This window comes from Vigna umbellata, chromosome 8 (assembly GCF_029865625.1).
Source record: "Vigna umbellata cultivar VRB3 chromosome 8, Vumbellata_1.0, whole genome shotgun sequence".
In the NCBI taxonomy this organism is placed as follows: Eukaryota; Viridiplantae; Streptophyta; class Magnoliopsida; order Fabales; family Fabaceae; genus Vigna; species Vigna umbellata.
Genome location: NC_142172.1, coordinates 28628004 through 28651145, shown reverse-complemented (window position 1 = coordinate 28651145; position 23142 = coordinate 28628004). Strand labels below are relative to the sequence as shown.

Sequence of the window (23142 nt, the reverse complement as noted above, 5' to 3'; positions counted from 1 at the left end):
TAAAGTTAAAAAATTAACCGATACAAAACTTTATTTATTTAAATATGTTAGGAAATAACAAAATTTAATTTTATTTATCAAACGGTCACCACATATTTTTTTTAAGTCTATTTTCTTTTAAATAGACTTAAATCACAAACTTAATAAATCTATTTTGCATTAGAGTTAAGATGACAAAAGTTGAAAAATATTCACGACTTAAATAAGTAAAAATTCATATACTATTTTAAGTTGTTATTGAAAGTAAACAACAAGAATTAAGTAAAAATTTAATGTGTGTGGCGCATTGGGTGAGTTATCTCATTTCTCCCAATTTGGAGGTTCGTTGGTGGTTTACTACGCGATATTTCAGGCAACGTTTTGGTCTTTCGCACACATTGGTGAGGTGGAGGTTGGTTTTTTGCACACACCGGCACGAAAGAGGTTGGTTTTTCACACACCGTTACATTGAATACTTGATGCATTTCTTAATTTATAGGTTAATTTTGTATATTGTTTATTTGGTGAAATTTTAGGGAACTGTGGGTTTAAATTTTGGAAGGTGTAAGAAGAGGGTATAGTAATTTATTAATAAAATTTGACTTTTTTTGGAGATTAAAATTAAAATAATTGGTTTTGCCCTTGGTTATTTGTTATTCTAGGTAATTTTTTTATTTAAGTCTTGACTTGATTGGAAACCGAAATGGAAGCATGTAATACCAATGTAAGTAGAGTTTCTTTATTTGTGTTGTGGTTGTTGTTTTGGAACACTGATTGTAATATTTGAAATTTGTATTGTTTTACAGTGGCGCATGCGAACATGAATGGATACATCATACATTGTCCATATGAATTGGTTACTACGAACCAGACATCAAACGCGCATTAGAAAAAATCCATTTAGGTGGTGTTTATACATTGTTAAACCTCTAGAGGTCAGTTTAAAATTGTTGAAGGAGATGGCTTGTAGATGGGTGGAGCACCATGAATCATTTAGAGTTAGCCAACATCTACTACTATTCACTACAGTTGATGTTTTGATGACTTTAGGTTTAGGAGTAGGCGGTTTGGAGGTGTCGTACGATGAATCAGTAGTTGGTAAAGTAGGTGAGATGTTCAATCCAAAAACAACGACTTTGAAAGACCTGATGAATATGTTTGATGGGGTCGTATTTAATGATGCTATTGAGGTAGATGTGATTTGTCGTTTGTATATATTAGTTTGTTTGGTGGTATTTTATTTTCCTAGGAAGTCAAGGGTTGTTTCTAAAATGCCTTGTTTAGTGTTAGATGATTTAGATAGGTTGTCTCATTATGATTGGGGTAGTGCTGTACATAAATATCTTGTAAGTAGTCTAAACAGATGTAGTAAGAAAATACTGTCTGGAGCGATTGTTGACTCCTTGAGTATTAGTGGCAATGCTGCTATGTTACAGGTACTATGATGATGTATTATTTATTTTTGTTGTATTCATTTAAGTGATTGTCAAAATTTATTTGACAAGTTGTATTTGTGACATTGTAGCTTTGGACTTTTGAACGCCTTTCTTTGCATCATCATCGTTCTTATAAGATATTCCCGCATGTGTCGCAATTTCGTTCCTTTCATTTAAGGACGAAAAAAATAGATGTTTTGTTTAAGACAAGTGATGTAAGTTTATTAACATGTTTGGCTGTTTATTGTTGTGTTATTGATGTTGTTATTTGAGTAAGGTTTTTGTTTTTCATTGATATAGGTACAATTTGATTGGTACCTTAGTGACCATGATCGTCAGCAACCCCTCATACGTGGTGCTTTCCATATGGATGATGGAGTAAGGCCTGAATGTTGCAGGCCTGCAGCAGACCGACATGAGAACGAAGGTGAACAAAGTTGGGAATCAGAAGCTGAGGAAAAAATAAGAAGAAACAACCTTAAGATAAGAAGTCTCAGAGAAAAAATTAAAGGTGTTCGGAAGGAACTTCGTCACCTTCGAAAGTGTAGAAAGGTTGAAGAAGATCGTTCAGGTGTTGAAGCTGTTGGTGATGTTCAGTGGAATGATGAAGGTGCAAAACATGCAGTCTATGAAGAACCTTTAGGTCAAGTAGATGAGGAACCTGCAGGCTATGAAGAACCTGCAGGTGGAAAATCTGAAGAACTTGCAGGTGGAAAATCTGAAGAACTTGCATGTGGAAAAGATGCAAAACCTGCAGGTGAAGCGGATGAAGGAGGTGTAGGTGAAGTACATGAACAACCTGTAGGTGAAGCAGATGAAGGAGGTGTAGGTCAAGTACATGAAGAACCTGTAGTTGAAGGGGATTATGAACCTGGAAGTGAAGCAGATGAAGAACCTTTAGGTGTACCCCATGAGCATCCACCAGCTGTCATTGACATTGGTGATGATGATGAAGGAGATGTTAATGTTGAACCGATGTTTGTACGACCTTTGCATACTTATGTTGGTGATCCTAGAACGACGGTTGATTTGGATAAATTGTACAACTCAGTATCCGCAAAAGGGATTGAATTGAAGTAATATAATAATGTTTTATTTTTAATGAACAATGATGTTGGTATGTGATTTCTTATTGTTGTTTTTACAGCTTTGTCGCTGAAATATGTGATCAACCATTGAGCACACATGAATGTGAGTCTTTAGGGCCAATGCAATATGTAGAAAACTTGGTAATTATGCACTTACATGATATTAATCAATAATGATGTTGTCCAATCTAGAAGCTTGTTTTTGTCAGTGCTAAATTTTGTTGTTTTCTTTGTAGGTGGTATTTTTTGCATCATCAATTTTCATGTATTTTGAGAAAAGGTTGTCTAGAGTAGTAAAGAGGATTGTATTCAGTCCTGTGTTTGGGGTAAAAAAAATATTCTTGTTACACACATTGTTTTGTTGTCTTACTTGTTTTTGTAGTATGGTTTTTTAATTTGTTATTGTTTATTGAATGCAGAACCATATGCGCCACTAGTATAAGAGACGTCCAGCCAATTAACATGTGTGGCAACTTAAGGATTACGAACCGTATTTTCCTGCTGATCTGATTGAACTGCAAGACATCTTGTCTACTGATTTGGTGAGCAAGTTGTCATTTGTACGTACCATCTTGCTTTGTTATTTGGTTTATAAATTGTTTACATTTTTCATTTATTTGGCCACTTTTAGGTTTTTCTCCCATTTCTAAGTGATGATCATTGGTGGTGTTATGCGTTAAAAGTTTACACCTTTGAGTTTTTTGTTATTGACTCACTAGGTAGTGGTGTTAAATGGCATGCTCGAATTGACAAAAGCATAGTATTTTTTTATAATTTATTTAGAAAATTATTTTGTTCTTGTCCATCATTTCTCGAAGTGTACTTGTTTTGAAATTTATTATGATATGATTTAACATGACAAACTCAAAATATGCAACGTTTTTTTGGTTTGTTGTGCAATAGACTTGAAGATTCTAAGTGTCCTTTGATCGTTAAACAAGCAAACCAATTACAAATAAACAAAGAAATGTGAAAAACAATAACCAAACCCAAAATATGAATACGGGATCGCATAAAAGGTCTTACCTTGTTCGAAGAACCAATGTTAACAGACGAATCCATTACACAGAAAGGTGACATCTTTAACACAACCCACACCGAAAAACACACTTTCGACAGACCAACGATGGAGATTGTTCAACGTAGGTTAACAAAAAACGCTAAAATGGAGAGACAACGAGACACTTTGAACAGACCGGACAAGGAGATAGATGACCGTCCACACAAATTTGCAGAAAATGGAGAGAGAAGGAGCAGTCAAAACGAAAACCCTACAATGGAGACACTGCTTAACATAGGAGGGTACTTTCGGAATAATCAAATCTAAAAGCCTGAACCCTTTTTGTAATTTGTTTTCTTTTAAATAATTTTATTCGAATTAAAAGAATAGAAGGCTGACATGTGTGGTTGAAAAAACGTTGTCAAATTCACGTTGTCAACATATTGCGGTCCCTAAAAAATATTGTTAGACTTTGGGAAAGTTATTTTCTATTTGTTATGTTACAATTTTTTATATACATGTTTGTTTCGCTATCAAATTATTACTATTTAACAAGACAACTTAAGTATTGTCAAATTAATTGTTAATAAACTTGATAAAGTAAAATTAGTCGAGTCATTTCTCAACAAATATGAAATTATTTTTCAATACTTGATTCTTATGAAAGTCTATGAAAGGTTAGTAAAACATAACACAATGCTAAAAGATAAAAGTAAAAATCTATCCTAATGAAATTAATATTGAATATTGATGTATATGTGAATTCAATGAAATAACAGATAAAAAACTTTGAAACAATTATAATGAAAATAAACTAATTTCACTACTTTTCCAAAATAGATTCATCATCGGTTAACCATAGATTATTGTTCAATTGGTTATTACTTTTGATTTCAATTTAATTAAAATACATTCTTAATTAATTTTTTGGTGACCTTACTATTAACCAAAGTAGATGCTCAATTGAAAGTAGATAGCCCACAATGTGCTTTGAAGTACTATCATGTTATATGGTCATCCTTCTCCCTTCTTGTAAAGGTTATGGTGGAAAAGGTATATTATTGTGATGTTCAAGTTTTTGTACTATCATCAAATTGGTATTGTATCAAAAGCATTGCAAACATTTATCGTCTGATCTAAACATCTTGTGAAGATGGAATCAAACACTTTAATGTATCTTCACCAATATTGGTACATATGTAGTATGTAACATCCTTACTAATGTAAATGTTTTTTTTTTGTGGGTAGCAACATGAAACAAACTTGTGAACAAAAATAAAATAATGTCTAACGAGGATCCAATGACCACATTTTGAAAGGTTGCTATAGTCATAGGGATAGACTCAGTAGAAATTCCATTGTATTCTACTCTTTTTGGTAGAGAGAGTGAGTTCCATTCTACATGTATATGTCTGATTTGATGAAAATTGTATCACACAAACATATATGGAGTTAGAGATGATATAAGATCAATTTTAAAATAATTTTTATTCATTACCTTATTTTATACAGATATTATTAATAGCGTATCAAATTTAAATACATGCATGTTGTATTTGGAGGAGGAAAAAATGACAAATATGGATTTATGAACCTTAAATCATTACTTGAAGGTAACAAAAAGTTAAAAATACAAATGCATATGAGTAATTCCATATTAAAAGAAGAAAAACAAATTTACTTTGGTGTACGAGAGAAGGATGCCATCTTTATTGAATAAGTATATCTGGGTACATGGAAGTTGGCTGTGAAATAAGATGCAGGTTACAAGCAATGAGGAAAGCCAAACTAAGCTGTCAAAAGATTAGGTGCACTGCACATGAAAATATGAAGCAGGAAGAATCAGAGAGAAAAGGCCATGGAAGTATAACATATTAGCAGGGATCTAGCATTAATGGCTAAGAAAGTGAAAATGTGTCATCCTCTTAGGGTTGGTTTCATCGAAAATTTAAAAGTGATACATTCTTGAATCTCTGGCACGTAAACAAATAATGTGTTAGCAAGATCATCTCATAGCCTTCTGTTTTTGTGTCTCGATTTTCACACTTCAAAAATTCTTCTTCTCATCTAACCAACCAAAGTGAAGGCATCAACTAGAGCAAGTACTTTCAACATCGTTCCTTCTTCCAAATCAAAATACAATTCACCTGATTTTTTCCACCCAATAACCTATTACTCTCTTTCATATCAGTTAATACATTATTTCTACTAACCATTGAGCCTTTCTCTTATCATTCTTTCATCTATTTTTCTGTCTTAATTACAATAACACATGAAAATATTTCCAATAACAAAGTTAACATCCATGAAAAATATGAAAAAAATAACATTTTAAAACATTTTTTAATAACATTTTAACATAACATATATGTCATTTTTCACTAATTCATTATTTATTTATTGTTATATTGATCTATTCCAACCCAACAAAAAACGTGACACATAATCAAAATATTATTAATATATACATATATATATATATATATATATATATATTAACGTATTATTGTCCAAAATATTAAAATATGGTCCAATGCATGTCTAAGAGGAGAGAGGCCCAATTGGCTTGGAGTCCTACGAGTGAGATAAAGTGTCTATTGGAAGACGTTGCTGGCAGAGTACACCCTTCGTCCCTATTGATAGAGAGAGAAAGAACTCAAGGCTCTTCCAGAAGCTAGAGAGAGAAGTGGAGCAGCACTCTACACAGCGACAGAGCCATGGATGTTCAGAGAAAGTGGGACGCGATCTGCACGGAGGCTTCGTGAAAGGTAAGAAAAATAAGCATTTTATTCATTCTCTATAGTAGCATACATATCTGTCTATTTTACAATATTATAAATGAACAAGGGAGAGCTCTATATATATAGAGCTCTTGGGAAAACGGGGACAATACTGATTATTGTCTTTTGACAGTAATCTAGCCGTTATAGGAAAACTCAATAGCCTCCCCTCAAGCTGGATGGTGTATGCTCACTAATCCAAGCTTGGGAACTATGGATCTGAACCGCACACGATGGGGAAACTTGGTGATGATGTCGGCCAGCTATTCATCTGATCGAACCGGAAGAAGTCGTAGGAGATTCGCTTGTATCTTTTCACGAACAACATGACAATCAAGCTCTATGTGCTTGGTCCTTTCGTGGAAGCTCTGGTTATGGGCTATGTGTCTCACCAATTTGTTGTCACAATATAGAACAGGAGTTCCCGCTTCTTGTACTTAGAGATCTTGTAGGAGATAGTGAAGCCATTGTATCCCACATACAGTGGCTGTAAGGGCACGATATTCCGCCTCGGTGGAAGATCTGGAAACGGTGCTTTGCTTCTTGGATTTCCACGAAACGAGAGATGATCCAAGGAATACGCAAAACCCTGTAGTGGACCTCCTAGTATTTGGACATGTTGCCCAATCTGAGTCACTAAAAGCTTTTAGATGAACTGGAGAATCGCCTCCAAAGAACAATCCCTCTAAAGGCTTAGATTTTATGTACCTAAGAACATATTGCACAGCCCGATAATGATAGTTAGTGGGTGATTTCATAAATTGACTTAATAGATTAATGGAAAAGCACAAAATAGATAATGATAGTTAGTGTCATAGAGACGTTGAATATCGTTGGCATAAAGGCTTTGGGCTTTCTTCCAAAAGGAGTGACAAGTTTTGAAAGCCCTTAAAGATACAAGAAGTTTGGGTTCCGCTGATTGCTATAACAGGGCACACAACTGAAAATCTGCTTGTTTCCAATAATCAACTTTTTCAGTAGGCACATGGCTTCCATCTCGCTCAAGGTGGTCATAATGTCCTTGGCCAAGGAACCACATTTCAACGGCAGCAGACCAAGATAGATAATTTTTTCCATTTAGCTTCTCGGAGGTAATTGATGGACTACCGGAGAAAGAGAAAGTACTGCCAGACGCCATTTCTGAAGAAGACGAATAGTACCAGCGAGGAACAAGAAAACCCTAAGGGTTTAGACGAACGAAACTGTGACAGTGATGGACAACGGTGGCCGGCAACGGACGGTGGCCGGCGACGACAGACTGTGGCGCCGGACAGATATTACGAGATAGGAACCAGAGCGGGTCCCGCTCTGATACCAACTTGAGAATTAAACTGTAAAATAATTTTAGAGGGTTTCATTGATCCCTCTCACAATCTTCTATTTAGGGTTTCATTGAACCCTAAACTCTATTTATAAGAAAAAATTGATACAAAAGTACATGATAAATAGGGTAACCCTAGACACAATATAATCATGATAAATAGGATAACCCTAGACACAATATAATCATGATAAATAGGTTAATCCTAGACACAATATAATCATGATAAATAGGATAACCCTTGACACAATATAATCATGATAAATAAGGTAACCCTTGACACAATATAATCATGATAAAATAGGATAAATATCCTAAAACTATTGTTGTCCAAAAATTATTAATCACCGCGAACAAAATCATCATGTGTTTTTTTTCAAAATAACGTACTTAAAACTAAATTTTAAATTCACCTTTCATACTTAATAAATACAAATAATAATTTCTCACATATATTGTATAACATAGAAATTTCTCACTCAATGTTTACTTGTCACATGAATGTTGAAATCATAAGGACTCCTTAACCATTTTTGTTTTAAATATTGGCGGCTATAAAACCAACTTCTTACCTTACTACAATCCCACACAATATTCGCATCAAAGAACGAAAGCAAAAACAAGCACAGCCCGATAATGATAGTTAGTGGGTGATTTCATAAATTGACTTAATAGATTAATGGAAAAGCACAAATCAGGTTTGGTATTGGTGACATAGAGCAACTTCCCTCTATCAATCTTCGATAGGGGCCAGGGTCATCCAAGTAGTTGTCTTCTTACAGTGAGCTTGTATCACTTAAAAAGGGTGTAGAGGATGGTTTGCATCCCAGTATTCCTGTTTCCTTAAGGATGTGCAAAGAATACTTTCTCTGACATAAATGAATTCCCTTTTTAGATCTTGCCACCTCCAAGCCTAGGAAATATTTGAGTTCTCCTAGGTTCTTTATTTGGAATTTATTATGCAATAGAGCCTTTATGTGGTTGATTTCGGTCATGGAGTTTCTAGCTAATATGATGTCTTCTACATAGACAAGTAAAGCAGTAAAATCTGCAGAAGTCCTTTTTATAAAAAGAGAGTGATCAGATTTAGATTGGATGTAGTTGACAGAAATGAGAAAAGAAGACATTTTTTCATACCATTGCCTACTAGTTTGTTTTAGTCCATATAGTGACTTAGTAAGCCTGCAAACCTGACTCTCTTTATGGATATTTAGACCGGGTGGTGGCTCCATGTAGACTTTCTCATTTAGGTCCCCATGTAGAAAGGCATTGTCTATATTAAGTTGATGTAGAAACCAATTATTAGAGGCTGCAAGGGCAATAAGCAATCAACAATAGTGAGTTTGGCAACATGAGAGAAAGTGTCCAAATAGTCTATCCCTTCTTGTTGAGTGTATCCTTTTGCCACCAGGCGGATTGTATCTTTCTACAGTGCCACCAGCCTTATATTTGATTTTGTATACCCACCTACAACCAATGGGTTTCTTTCCTGGAGGCAGTTGTGTTAAGTACCAGGTATTATTGTCTTGTAGGGCCCTGATTTCTCTCTGCATCGCTTCTGCCCACTCACACATACCTTTGGCTTGCTTCATTATAAGACTAAGGCTCATTATTTGGAGTGATGGGCATAGTATACTTCAAGTGCTTTTTTGACAAAGAGTCAGAGGATAATAGATCAGAAATGGGATAAGGGGTTTTAAAATTATTTTTCATAGATAAGGATTGATTAACCTGATGCACATAGTAACTCAGATATCCTGGAGTCCTTTTAACCCTGTTAGATCTCCCGCAACCATGATTTTCTTCACCATCAGCAATGTTGTCACCGCTATTGTTGTCAGCGATAGTCTGTTGCATATCTCTTGGATCATTGGTACCCATTTCATTAGGTCTCTTATCATCAATAGGGTTACCACTGCATAGAAGATCATTAAGAGAGGTGGTTCTATCTCCTTCTCCATCAGCAATTTCCCTACTGTCTCAACGGTCTTTGTACGGAAAGATGTCTTCATAAAAGACCACATTTCTGCTTATGAAGAGTTTCTTAGTGCTGACATCAAGAACAATGTATCCTTTGACACCACCTTTGTAGCCAAGGAAAATCCCTTTTCTAGATCTTGGATCAAGCTTACTTATGTTGTTTTCAAGGGTAGAGGCAAAGCATAGGCACCCAAAGACTTTGAGACTCAAAGTAAGTAGGAGGAACATTATAGACCAGATCATAAGGAGTCTTGTTACTAAGAATAGGCGAAGGCAACCTATTTATTAGGTAAACAACATGACTCAAAGCATAGGACCGATAGGCATTGGGCATATTAGATAGAAAAAGGAGACTGCGGGTCACATTAAGTATGTGTTGGTGTTTTCCTTCAACGACAGAATTTTGTTCAGGGGTTTCAACACAACTCTTTTGGTGATTAATGCCATACAAATCATACATATTAACACAATTAAATTTAGGTCCATTGTTGGTCCTAATAGTCTTAATCATTTTATCAAACTGGTTTTTAATTTTCACAATAAAATTCCGCAACAGATCCCTTGTTTGACCTTTATTATTCATTAAAAAAATCATAGTATGTCTACTATAGTCATCAACTATAGTAAGAAAATACCTATGACCGTGAACAAAAGAAGTGGAAAGAGGGCCCCATATATCATAGTGAATCATTTCGAAACATTCAGCAGTTAAAGAAATACTTCTAAAAAAAGGCAGTTTATGTTGTTTAGCATAGTGACAAGCATCACACACAATATCAGGACCCATTTGCACATAAGGGAAATTCTCACATATATGTTTAACAGTTTTGTGTCCAGGATGGCCTAACCTATAGTGCCACAAATTTACATCAACATGTTCATAAGAGAAAGCAAACTTTGAAATAAAATTTTGATCCGGATTAAGAAAGCCCATTAGATAATATAGGCCTTTGCAAAAGTTAGCATACCCAATCATCTTCAACGTAGAATTCTCCCTTATCTGACAAATCTCAGAAGAAAATGTTAGAGTGCAGTTTAAGTCCTTGATGAGACTTTGGACAGAAATCAGATTAAAACAAAAATCAGGTATATATAAAACATTAAAAATAACAAAATTCTTAGAAAATTGGACAGTCCTTACATGTTCAGCAGTAATAATGGTATTATTTGGCAGTCTGATAGAGATAGGTTTGATTTTATGAAAGGTAACAAAGTTTCTTTTATCATGGGTCACATGGTCTGTGGCCCCGGTGTCAAGGATCCAAGAAGAGATACCTTGTTTGTCCTCTTTGCAATCTCTCTGCATCTGGTTGATCTTGTGAGTGGGTTCATCCACCTTCTCTATCCTTGCCCGGGAGTCTTCTTTACATACCTTAGAATGCGAATAAGAGCATTCCAATGGTCAACACATAGAGCCTGCATGAACTGACTAACCACTCCAACTGCAAAGGATAGATCTGGCCTTGTAATAATGAGATAAATAAGTTTTCCAACCAGCCTGCTATACCTCTTTAGATCGGAGAATAATTCACCTTCTTATATCCTTAATTTCTGGTTTGGGTCCATGGGACTGTCTACCGGTCTACAATCAATCATGCATGTTTCTTGTAATATATCAAGAGCATACTTCCTTTGGGAGATTACAACTCCATCTTTTTGATTGCGCTACTTCAATGCCTAATAAGTATTTGAGACTTCCAAGATCCTTGGTTTGAAAATGTCTACACAAGTACTCTTTTAGTTGAGATATTCCAACAATATCATCAACATATACTATTAAGTAAACACATTTTCCGAGAGAAGAATGACAGTAAAAAACTGAATGGTCTGCTTCACTGTGTTTTAGCCCAAATTTTTGAACAATGGAGCTAAACTTTCCAAACCAAGCACGTGGGGATTGGTTGAGGCCATATAAAGATCGATGCAATTTGCATACCATACCAGACTCTCCCTGAGCAACAAACCCAGGAGGTTGCTCCATATAAACTTCTTCCTCAAGATCACCATGTAGGAAGGCATTCTTGATATCCAATTGATGAAGTGGCCAATGACGAATGGCTGCCATGGCAAATAAGAGGCGAATAGTAGTCATCTTGGCTACATGAGAGAAAGTGTCACAATAATCAAGACCATAAACATGAGTATAACCTTTTGCAAAAAAGGCCGAGCTTTGAGCCGATCAATTTCACCATCAGGGCCGACTTTAACTTCATACACCCATCGACAACCAACCGCCTTTTTGCCTGGGGAAAGGGGCACCAGTTCCCAAGTATTACTGTGGTCAAGAGCCTGCATTTCTGCAATCATAACTTGTCGTCATCCAGGATGATCAAGTGCTTCTTTCACATTCTTGGGTATAACAACAAAGGACACTAAGGATAAAAGAGAAAAATAGAAGGGCGACAGGTGTAGAAAGATTGTGATCAAGACTTGGAATGACAGAGACAGTGGAGCTATTTGACTCAACCATTGGAATAGGAAGGACCTGCTGGAGGATAGAAACATCCTGAACAGATGGAGAGAAGTAAGAAGTCTGTTCAAAGAATGTGACATTGGCCGACATGTAATACTTCTTAATTTCAGGAGAGTAACACCGATATCCTTTTTGAAGTTGAGAATAGCCTAAAAAGACACATTTGAAAGCGCGAGCGAAGAGTTTATCTAGACTTGGAGACATGTCATGAACAAAACATACACAGCCAAACACTCGGGGAGATGTATGAAAGAGAGGAACATTAGGAAACAAAATGGAGAAAGGGACTTTATTATCAAGAGAGGAGGAGGGCATCTTATTAATAAGATAACATGCAGTTAAGATGACATCCCCCAATGATGGACAGGAATATGGGCACAAAGCAAAAGGGTACGAGCAATTTCAACCAAGTGTCTATTTTTTCGTTCTGCTATACCATTTTGTTGCGGTATATGAGAACAAGTACACTGATGTAAGATACCATAGGAACTCAAGATGACAGAAAAGGAGGATGAGAAATACTCTTTTGCATTATCAGCAATTTCCCTACTGTCTCAACGGTCTTTGTAGGGAAAGATGTCTTCATAAAAGACCACGTTTCTGCTTATGAAGAGTTTCTTAGTGCTGACATCAAGAACAATGTAGCCTTTGACACCACCTTTGTAGCCAAGGAAAATCCCTTTTCTGGCTCTTGGATTAAGCTTACTTATGTTGTTTTCAAGGGTAAAGGCAAAGCATAAGCACCCAAAGACTTTGAGACTCAAGTAAGTCGGAGGAACATTATAGACCAGATCATAAGGAGTCTTGTTACTAAGAATGGGGAAGGCAACCTATTTATTAGGTAAACAGCATGACTCACAGCATAGGACCGATAGGCATTGGGCATATTAGATTGAAAAAGGAGACTGCGAGTCACATTAAGTATGTGTTGGTGTTTTCTTTCAACGACAGAATTTTGTTCAGGGGTTTCAACACAACTCTTTTGGTGATTAATGCCATACAAATCATACATATTAACACAATTAAATTCAGGTCCATTGTCGGTCTTAATAGTCTTAATCATTTTATCAAACTGGTTTTTAATTCTCACAATAAAATTTTGCAACAGATCCCTTGTTTGATCTTTATTATTCATTAAAAAAACCACTACTACAAAATTAGCTATAGATAGCGCTTTTTTAAATAAGCGCTATCTATTAATGTGTGGAAGAATAGATAGCGCTTATTTAAAAAAGCATTATCTATAACTATGACAATAGATATAGTTTTTTTTAAATAAACGCTATATATAATTATTTAATATTATTTTTTTAATTCATAGAATAATAGATAGCATTTTTAAAAAAATCGCTATATATTATGTTACCATAAATAACATTTTTTTAAATATACTATTAAAACTGATTTGAAAAGAGGTTTTCAATCCCTCTTCGTCGGAGTGTTTTTACGTTTTCGAGCTTCTTTTTATTTCAGCATCTTTTTACTCTTATATTTTTCAAAATTTCCCCCTTTTTCCTATTTACTCTCGTATTTTCCAAAATTTTCTTCCCCCTCCTAAATTTTCAGTTTCACTTAAGTACAAATTCATCCCCAAATTTCAATTTCGATTTGCCTCTAAATTTTACTTCGTGCTTGCTCTCAAATTTCACTTTGCATTGATCCCAAACCTGCATTACATTTATCAAACCTAATAGTTCTTAGTGGAGCAAGTCATTATTGCGTTGTCTTCCCCATCATTGCTCATCGGCCGGCCAAAGTTCAGCAATTGCGGTCACCTATAAGGGTTTAGGAAACCAGCCTCCTTCAAGAAATTAGTACGGTCGTGGCTAGGTTTAATGCTTCGCCAGAAGTTCTGGAGAGAGAAGTGATGGTGTCGTTAAAGGCCCTCGAGTCAACGCTCTCCTTTGCAACATCTTCATTCTGCTCGCGTCAGCGGTCTCCTTTGCCACATCTTCATTGTGCTTGCGTCAGTGCTTGCACCTCATTTTCAGTTTCATGTTGCTTCTCTCAGTTTCGTGTTGCTTCTCTCTCCTGCAACAACCACAGTTCTTCACATATCCACCTTTTCTCCTCACATTTCTACTTTATCTCAGCTATTTCGGCCTTAGAAACACCATCTTCACCGATGAGTTCTTCGATCTATGGCCTCCGCTAGGGTTTCCCTCATCTTTCATCTTTTTCTTTGATTTTAACCGTTTAAATCCTCTTTTGCTCCGATTAAACACTTTCCACCGTTTAATCGGTTAACCTAGTGTTTTAAGGTTCTTTCACCGTTCGATTTAGGGTTTCCTTGCTTCATTCACAGTTTTGGTTCATTTGCTCTTGGATTCGTATCATTCCGCTGCGTTTCACTCTTTGAGGGAGCTTCGAAGGAGTCCATAGCGTGTTCGTTTGGGGTTCTTCTCGGAGCTTATTCCATATAGTTGATTTCACTTACTAAGATAAGGTTACTGTTGATGTTATTATTGTGTTAGTTGTTGTTTATTGCAGCCACAGATGACTGTAATTGATTTCATTAATACTGCAGATAAAAGGGTTGGCTTTCTCAACAATAGACCCGAACTGCATCTATATTCAAGGGGTTGATTATGAGGTAAATTTTCTCATTTTCTAATAAATGTATTATTACTTTTGTCAACCAAAATATAAAGAAAATGAAAGGTGTAATATGAGTTTTGTTTTCTCCCATACATTACAAAACATAGATTATGGTGTGTGGGTACTAACTCATGAAGTATATTTTAAATGTGATTCGAAGTTAAAGTCCAATTATTGTTTCTTTAATTCATTTGTATATATTGTACTATAGTGACAGTGGCTCTGGATCTCATTATAAAGTGAAGGTTATCTTCAAGGGTTGATAAAATCTACTTTTCATTTGTTTGAAATAAAGCAATATATTTGCTCTCTTATTCGTTTCCTCTAACAAAATCCAAGATCTCAACGTAACTTGTTTTTATTTCATCAATCTTGACCTTTTATCTACATGAAGATAATAACCTATAATCTCATTATGGTGGGTGTATTGGCAATGTTATACTCGATGGTATGTTAAGACCGTGTTCATTGAGTCAAAGCTTCTTTATTCATTATCCAATAAGAGATTTTTATAATCTCATTAAGCAATTTGTTGGCTTTTCAGGTTTTCATGATTTAAAGTTTTAAGCCATGGAAAATCAAGCTCCTTTAATTATAGCAGTGCTGGTATGCATGCATTCTTTAATAGTCTTCACAAATGAACTTTGTTTCTTTGAACTATTGTTGTTCGATAATGTAAATCCTATATTATTCTATTTAATGAATATTTATTCAAGATAAGTTTATGTTATTCTTATTGTTATAAAAGATAACTTGGACTCTCAAATTCTTAACTTCCAGGCACCTAGTTGTTTTCTTTGCATCTTGTGTAGAAGCTGATTCCAAGGATTAAATAGGTTGAGCTTTCCTTCTCATCCATTGGAGGCTATAATATACTTGTGAAAAAATGTTTGTGGTATACTTTCTTATTCTTTTGTATGGAATTTACTATGTCCAATAGCCCAATAGATCATGATCATTTAGTCCAGAAACTAGTCATATGTTATCAGATAAAGAAACAATTTTAGATATGTTGTCTTTTAATTTATCGTTTCAACTTTGATAAGTTGATCCTTACTAATGACGTTAAGATAATGAAGTTTGAACTTTAATAACTTTGAAATATATGTTTCAATCATTATAGATTCAACTATATACCCCGACATGTAGTTGAAAAAGTGTTTCCGAGGCAAGTTATCTCCTCCAATGTTTTAGAGTACATATAGGCGTGAGTATAAAATTTCCCCCCTTAAATGATTACTGATTTCTATTCTTCTTATGTAGACTGCTTTGCTCACATAGGCCTCAGTACTCCAAGGAAAAGTGTGTTAAAATCAATGCTTTTTTGCTTTTATGATTATGTGCTTTTATGCTTCTATAATTATGTATTCATCTTGTTCTTTAGTGTATTCATGGTAAATTCATTTCATAATACCTTTATGCTAGTGGAGATTACATCATTGTGAACCACATACATTCATTTTGTTCATGTTTCAGTTAACACTTTGGTTATTCCAAGATATGGAGCAAGTGGAGACTAATCCTTCTTGTACTGACTTAGCATATGAGAAGGCTATTTCAGATGGTGTGGATGTTCTTGACAAATGTCCAAGGATGGAATACGTTTTTGCTTAAGCTATATTGATCTTATTGGGCTGTAAAGTATTTATTATTATCTGTGCAATTTTCTGTTGTTGCTTTCATCTCTAAATTGTACTAATGTATCGTGTTGTGCATGGCAGAGGCAGAACTCCTTACAGCTCCACCAAGGTTAGTATATAACAACTTGATAATTGATAAATATTGTACCTTTTGTACTCAATATATTATCTTGCAGTGCATCACTAATCGTGGGCCTAATTTTTTCTTACTATTGGATGACTTCTATGTTACTAATGGTGCCAATCTTGATCAATCAAGCATTAATTTCACATTAGAAGTTCACCACAGCTTCACTTCGTCAATTTTACTTTTACTTTTTTAGTATCTGTTTTTGATAGAATGAGTTAGTTTAGATACCATATTTTATTTCTTCTAGATAATAGGTAGATTGGTTTATGTACAGTTTTATATTTGATTAAATCAATTTGTTTAGTCTAGCTTGATTGTAGTTTTGTTTCTGTAATTGAATTTTGCTAGTTCAGTCAATTTTCTTTTAGTTAGAATATGGTACTATAGTTAAATTATACATTTTTAGTCTTAATAACTAGTTAGCTTTAGTTCTAGTCTTAGTTGGTTGTTCAAAACTTTAGGAATTAGTTTGGTTAGTTTTTAATCGTTGATTCTAGGATTTGTTAGTTGTTTTCCTGTTTTGACTAAGTTTTAGCTTGTTTTCTAGGTACGTATAGTGATATTTTGCATTTTTAGTTTTCTAGAATAGATAATTGTTATAACGTGCTCTTTTATCATTTATAACTTGCTTACTGTTTTAAAGTTGAAGGAACTTGTTTAATGTTTTTTTGGTGTTTTGAAGGTAGCATTGGATCTTGTCTTATTTTGCTTTTTTTTGGTTTTCATAGGTAAATTTTTATTTCTGTTATTTTTAGTAGTTAGCATAGTTTTCAATAGTCTTGTAGCATTTAAAACATGTTTAGAGAGTTACATTACAAATTCTGGTTTGACAAATATTTCTTTAGTCATTTTAAACTTGCCTGAATATATTTTGCTTCTGTTTTTACGCATTTCTTTCATATTTTGCTTCATTGTCATAATAATTTTTTTTAGTAAAAATTTAATTGACTAATTTTATACTATTTTTCTTTTTTGCAGTATTTTTTTAGTTACAGATATCAACAATATCGTGACAGTCAAATCATTGAAGTTAGGGAAGATTAATGTTTACATGTAATTAGTACATACTTATAGGTTATGTTATGGTATGTAATGCTTATAGGTACGGATAGAATATATGTTTATATTTGAAATATTATTGTACAAATAGTCATTTTTTATATTAATAAACATTCTTTGAGACATTTGTCTTTCTCATATTTTTTTTAATATTTTATAGTTCTTTTTTATAATAGAACCAATAAATATCACATGTTAAAACATAATAAAACTAATATTTTATATTTTCTTTTGATTTGTTTTTGAGATATTTTATTAAATTTTCTTTTTTTAAAATTAATTTTTTGAAAAAAGTTTAGACTAATAGATAGTGCTTTTTTAAATAAGCGCTATCTATTGTTGTCTGACAATAGATAGCGCTTTTTTAAATAAGCGCTATCTATTGTTGTCTAACAATAGATAGCGCTTATTTAAACAAGCGCAATCTATTTTTAGACAGTAATAGATAGCGCTTTCTTAAAAAAGTGCTATTTATTGTCAGACACCAATAGATAGCATTTTTTTTAGAAGCGCTATCTATTAATAGATACCGCTGCCATAGATAGTGTTGCCATAGATAGCGCTTTTAAGCGCTATCTATGATAAAAAAAAAGCGCTATCTGTGCACTTTTTTGTAGTAGTGAACCCAAGTATGTCTACTATAGTCATCAACTATAGTAAGAAAATACCTATGACCGTGAACAGAGGAAGTGGAAAGTGGGCCCATATATCACAGTGAATCATTTCGAAACATTCAACAATTAAAGAAATACTTATAGGAAAAGGCAGTATATGTTGTTTAGCATGGTGGCAAGCATCACACATAATATCAGGACCCATTTGCACATAAGGGAACTTCTAACATATCTGTTTAACAGTTTTGTGTCTAGGATGGCCTAACCTAAAGTGCCACAAATTTACATCAACATGTTCATAAGAGAAAGCATACTTTGAAATAAAATTTTGATCGGATTAGGAAAGCCTTGTAGATAATAGAGGCCTTTGCAAAGGTTAGCATACCCAATCATCATCAACGTAGAATTCTCCCTTATCTCACAAATCTCAAAAGAAAATGTTAGACTGCAGTTTAAGTCCTTGACGAGACTTTGGACAGAAATCTGATTAAAACAAAAATCAGGTATATATAAAACATTAAAAATAACAAAATTCTTAGAAAATTGGACAGGTCCTGCATGTTCAGCAATAATAATGGTATTACTTGGCAGTCTGATAGAGATAGGTTTGATTTTATGAAAGGTAACAAAGTTTCTTTTATCATGGGTCACATGGTATGCGGCCCCGGTGTCAAGGATCCAAGAAGAGATACCTTGTTTGTCCTTTATGCTATCTCTCTGCATCTGGTTGATCTTGTGAGCGGGTTCATCAACCTTCTCTATCATTTTGAGGAGTTTATGCATTTGCTTAGGGGTAAAAGAGTTAAAGGCAGCATTGATGCTGACCTGGTGGAGAAAGAGTCTTTATAATCCCATAGCTCCTTTCTTCAACATATATCACGCTCTCTGCAATCTGTGGAGAAAGAGTCTTTATAATCCAAGAAAGGACCATCATATTACATCTCTCCCAAGGGTCTAACAAAACCTCATTGCTTTGAGGTTTCTTGATTGACCCATCAATGAACTTGATTTTATTCTTTGAAAGCAGAGCCCCCCTCATGCTTCTGCTCCAAGAAGAGTAATTGTTTTCGTTCAGAACTTGAGAAATGAGAGTAAGACCAGGATTCTCCTCAGGATGCAGATAGAAAGGGCTGGTAGGTTTAGCGGATTGATCCATGTGATCCATTACGGTAGGAAGCAAGAAGGGGCCAAGAAACAATCCAAAAAGATATCAAGAATGATAACAGAGGCAGCGGAAGCAAAGTAGGTATTAAACCTGCTCTGATACCATATTAAAATATGGCCAAATGCATGTCTGAGAGGAGAGAGGCCCAATTGGCTTGGAGGCCCGCGAGTGAGATAAAGTGTCTATTGAAAGACGTTGCTGGCAGAGTACACCCTTCGTCCCTATTGAAAGAGAGACTCTTCGAGAAGCTAGAGAGAGAAGTGGAGCAACACTCTGCACAGCGACGGACCCATGGATGTTTAGAGAAAGTGGGACGCGATCTGCACAGAGGCTTCGTGAAAAGTAAGAAAAATACGTACTTTATTCATTCTCTGTAATAGCATATATATCTGTTTGTTTTACAATATTACAAATGAAAGAGGGAGAGCTCTATATATAGAGCTCTTGGGAAAACGGGGACAATACTGATTATTGTCTTTTGACAATAATCTAGCCGTTATAGGAAAACTCAATACAAAAATTATTAATCACCACGTACAAAATCATCAATGTGTGTTTTTTTTCAAAATAACTTAAAACTAAATTTTAAATTCACCTTTCATACATAATAAATACAAATAATAATTTCTCGTATACTTGTCACATGACTGTGGAAATGCATAACGGCTGGTTAACCATTTTTGTTTCTTGGCGGCTATAAAAGCAACTTACCTTACTACAATCCCACACAATATTAACGAAAGCAAAAACAAGACGCTCCGAAGAGAAGAAAAGAAAGGAAGAGAAGAAAAGAAAGGATATGGCAGAAACTCAGTACTGCATACCAATAATCGAAGATGATATAGAAATAAACGATGACTTCTTCGAGAACTTTGAAGCTCCCAAGTTCGTGGATTTCACCGCACCTGATTCTTGCCGTCCCGGCGATGACAGCCACTGGTTCTGCTCACGTGTTGGTAGTTTAACTTCTCACTTCTTTGATCTTATTCCAAATCTTTTTCGTCTTCTTTGGTTACCAATGACATGACTTTTTCTAATAATAGGATGTGACCGAAAGCATGAGCAAGAGTTGGATTCTGAAACTATCTACAAGAAGTTTATTCTTAGGGTTAGTTGGTCTTTTCTTCTTCATCTTTGTTTCGTTCACTCTATTTATGGACATAAATATGATGGTGATTGGGTGAATGGATCTTGGATTTTCAGGTTATGGCTGCAAGAGGTCCCAATGTACGCCTCAGAAAAGCTTTGAAAAAAAAAGAAGCAAGGTAGCGCATCCTTAAACCAAGAAACTAGTTTGTATCACCTTCATCAATGTGGAACTTGTAACTGGAAAACATTCTTTAATTAAAAAAAAGTTATTGTGGTAGTTTTTACCTGTTAAAAATCTATCATCTTTCATTATTATAGTTTTCCTTCATGATTGTTAAATGGTGTGGTTGTCAACGTATAGTTTTCCTTCTTTAATATCTTCAAGAACGTTTTCATCATTATGAGTGATGTTTGGTTACTTCTTTCAGCGCAAATTTGAAGTGCCCCCATACAGCTGCTGCAAAGTCAAGGGTGTCAAGGATGAACTTTATTTCGTCATCATCACTCAAGATGACCGACAAGAACGTCCAAGTTAAACCTCTTTCTAAGGTTGCAGCAACCCCTAAGGTGAGGCCATCTCCTCCGGTGGCCAAGGCCTTGACCACTCCAAGGAATAATCAAAAGAAGGTTTCCAATGTAGAACCGTTTAGAAGTGTTGAGAGCAAGAAAGTGTTAACCGTCGGTGTGCCTAAGAGCAGAGTGGTGTCTAAGGCTCCTGTTGTTCACTCGCCTAAGAAGGTCATAAAGATCAAGAGTTCTATGGAATTAAAAACACCAATGAGAGCACTGTGTTCAGCAATGAAAAAGCTTGAACTCAACGGAGTCAAGAAGTCTGAAGAAAAAGGAAGAAACTCTTTGCCAGTGACTGCCTCCAAAAAGCGAACGAGGGGAAGAGAAGTTAAGAGCCGTGTGTTTGATTCCTTGAGTTCTAATAACCGTAAGCAACCAGAAACTAACTCAATGTCAAGTTTGAAGGAGAAGAAAGGCACTCAGAAGCGACAGGTTGCTAAGCCTCATCAAAATGACTCTAATGATATGGAGATAGATGAGAAATCTAGATGTGGTTCTCTAGAAGGATGCCATGAATCAGGAACTTCAGCGAGTGGTGCTGAACTATCTCTTGGAGATGTAATTTCCCAAGAACCAACAAGAGGGGAGAGCTTAGTTATAGTTCAAGTTTTGTCAGAAGCTTCGGAATGTGACACTACCTCACTGTCAAATTCCAACAATAAAAAGATGACTGCAGAAAGGAGTGAAAATGAAGAGATGAGGAACTCGGTTTCTGCAAAGGGAAAAGTTTCCGAATCCACCATGAGAAAGGCTGAAGAAAAATCATTGGCTTGTTCTGATGACAAAGAAAATGCTTCAATGGTTCATGAAAATATGTAAGGAATTTGATTTCTCTCAAAAATGTTTGACTGTGCACTGTTTTCTTAAAATTGGTGTAATCAATGAATTCTTGGCGGCTGCAGAGAGATGAGTACCGATAACGACGTGCCCAAAAAGAAGGCTATTCTTGGGAGCAAGCATGAGGATGATTCGAGAAAAACACAAAAGGTCTGGTGGTCTTAGTTATAGATTAATGATTACTTTCAGTCCCACTTTATTGAATGATTTGACTGTGTATATAACGTTTGTGATTTTGACCTTAAAACAGAAATCTTCATCGACCACAACTGCTTGTCCTGTTGTGAAGTACAGAAAATTAAAGCCCACAAACCCTAAGCCTTTTAAGCTGAGAACTGATGTAAGTAAGGGAAGGGGATTGTGTTTAAGTTTATTTATTGTTAAAAAACAATTTATTTTAATCAAGTGTTATTATTTGATGCTGCAGGAAAGGGGAATTCTCAAAGAAGCAAACTTGGATAGAAAATTTCTCTCACCTTTAAAAGAAACCGCAGTTAAAGGTGGTGGGATGGCAATGGGGAAACATCAGATTGTAAACCGAGTGAGTTCAGTTCCAAAAAGTGAATCAGACACTGATTATTATAGCAGTTGTGATGAGAAATCACGCCCAAAAACGCAGGAAAATCAATCTGTAAGTTCATGCACAGAAGAACATGTTCACCTATAAATATTTTATAGCATAAACAGTGTTTTAGACAGTGACTGAAGACTTCCCAAAATGTTACGCAGGGTGGCATTCAAATAGACAACTCCCGCTCCAAGGTGCAACGTGAATTATCTGCTACAACACCTTATAAAAGTTGTCCTCGTACTAAACTTCAGAAACCCAATGATGTGAATGATAAATTCAAAAGAAAATCCGAAATGACGCAGCGTAAAGTTCTGAGGCCTCTGAGGTAAGTAATAGTCAGATTACTTTGATTACATGTTGTGTTTGTAGTAAGCAACTTTGATTACAATGGAAATGTCTATTGCAGTGCTTTAGCAAGGAAGAAAGAAAAGGCTGTCATTGCAACAAAACTCAGTGTTATTATCGAAAAGCCATCAGGTATTGTGAAGCCAAAGGCAGCAAAGCCACGTTCTTGGGATAGGAAGGCATTAACTGTTCCTATCGAACCAAAGTTTCACCGTCTACATGTGCCAAAGGATTGCATCAACAGGAAACACACTTGAGAAATTATTCATTGGGGACGGAATGGCGTTGTTCAATATCATCATTGAATTTTTAGTTATCGTGGAGAGAACTTTTTTTTGTTACCACAGCATTAAAATTTGTGGTAATTGTAAGTTCAGACACGATTCATTTGTACAATTCTTTTTTTTATTTTTATTTTTTGTAGACGTAGTTAACGTGGAGAGAACTTTTTTTTGTTACCACAACAT

The 23142-nt window shown here is 35.1% G+C and overlaps 2 protein-coding genes across 3 annotated transcripts; one reads left to right on the top strand and one right to left on the bottom strand.

Moving 5' to 3' along the window:
- Positions 1 to 6720: 6720 nt before the first annotated feature.
- LOC148194393 (uncharacterized) lies at positions 6721 to 19263 on the bottom strand. The gene is made up of 8 exons (XM_088097214.1): positions 18924 to 19263; positions 11733 to 11881; positions 10726 to 10956; positions 10553 to 10584; positions 10220 to 10432; positions 9336 to 9519; positions 9117 to 9190; positions 6721 to 6991 (listed from the first exon to the last, which is right to left on the bottom strand). The coding sequence occupies exons 1-8, from the start codon at positions 19261 to 19263 to the stop codon at positions 6721 to 6723; spliced, it is 1494 nt and encodes a 497-aa protein (XP_087953340.1).
- Positions 19264 to 20038: 775 nt separating this feature from the next.
- LOC148194392 (uncharacterized) lies at positions 20039 to 22932 on the top strand. 2 transcript variants are annotated; one of them, XM_088095801.1, is made up of 9 exons: positions 20039 to 20219; positions 20307 to 20371; positions 20467 to 20528; positions 20781 to 21737; positions 21825 to 21909; positions 22010 to 22099; positions 22187 to 22390; positions 22489 to 22655; positions 22737 to 22932. In XM_088095801.1, exons 1-9 carry the CDS (start codon positions 20063 to 20065, stop codon positions 22930 to 22932), a joined length of 1983 nt encoding a protein of 660 aa, XP_087951927.1. In that variant the 5' UTR covers positions 20039 to 20062. The 2 variants fall into 2 exon arrangements, with proteins under 2 accessions (XP_087951927.1, XP_087951926.1); XM_088095800.1 differs by having other exon boundaries at positions 20063 to 20219; positions 22489 to 22591; positions 22724 to 22932.
- The last annotated feature ends 210 nt before the right edge of the window (positions 22933 to 23142 follow it).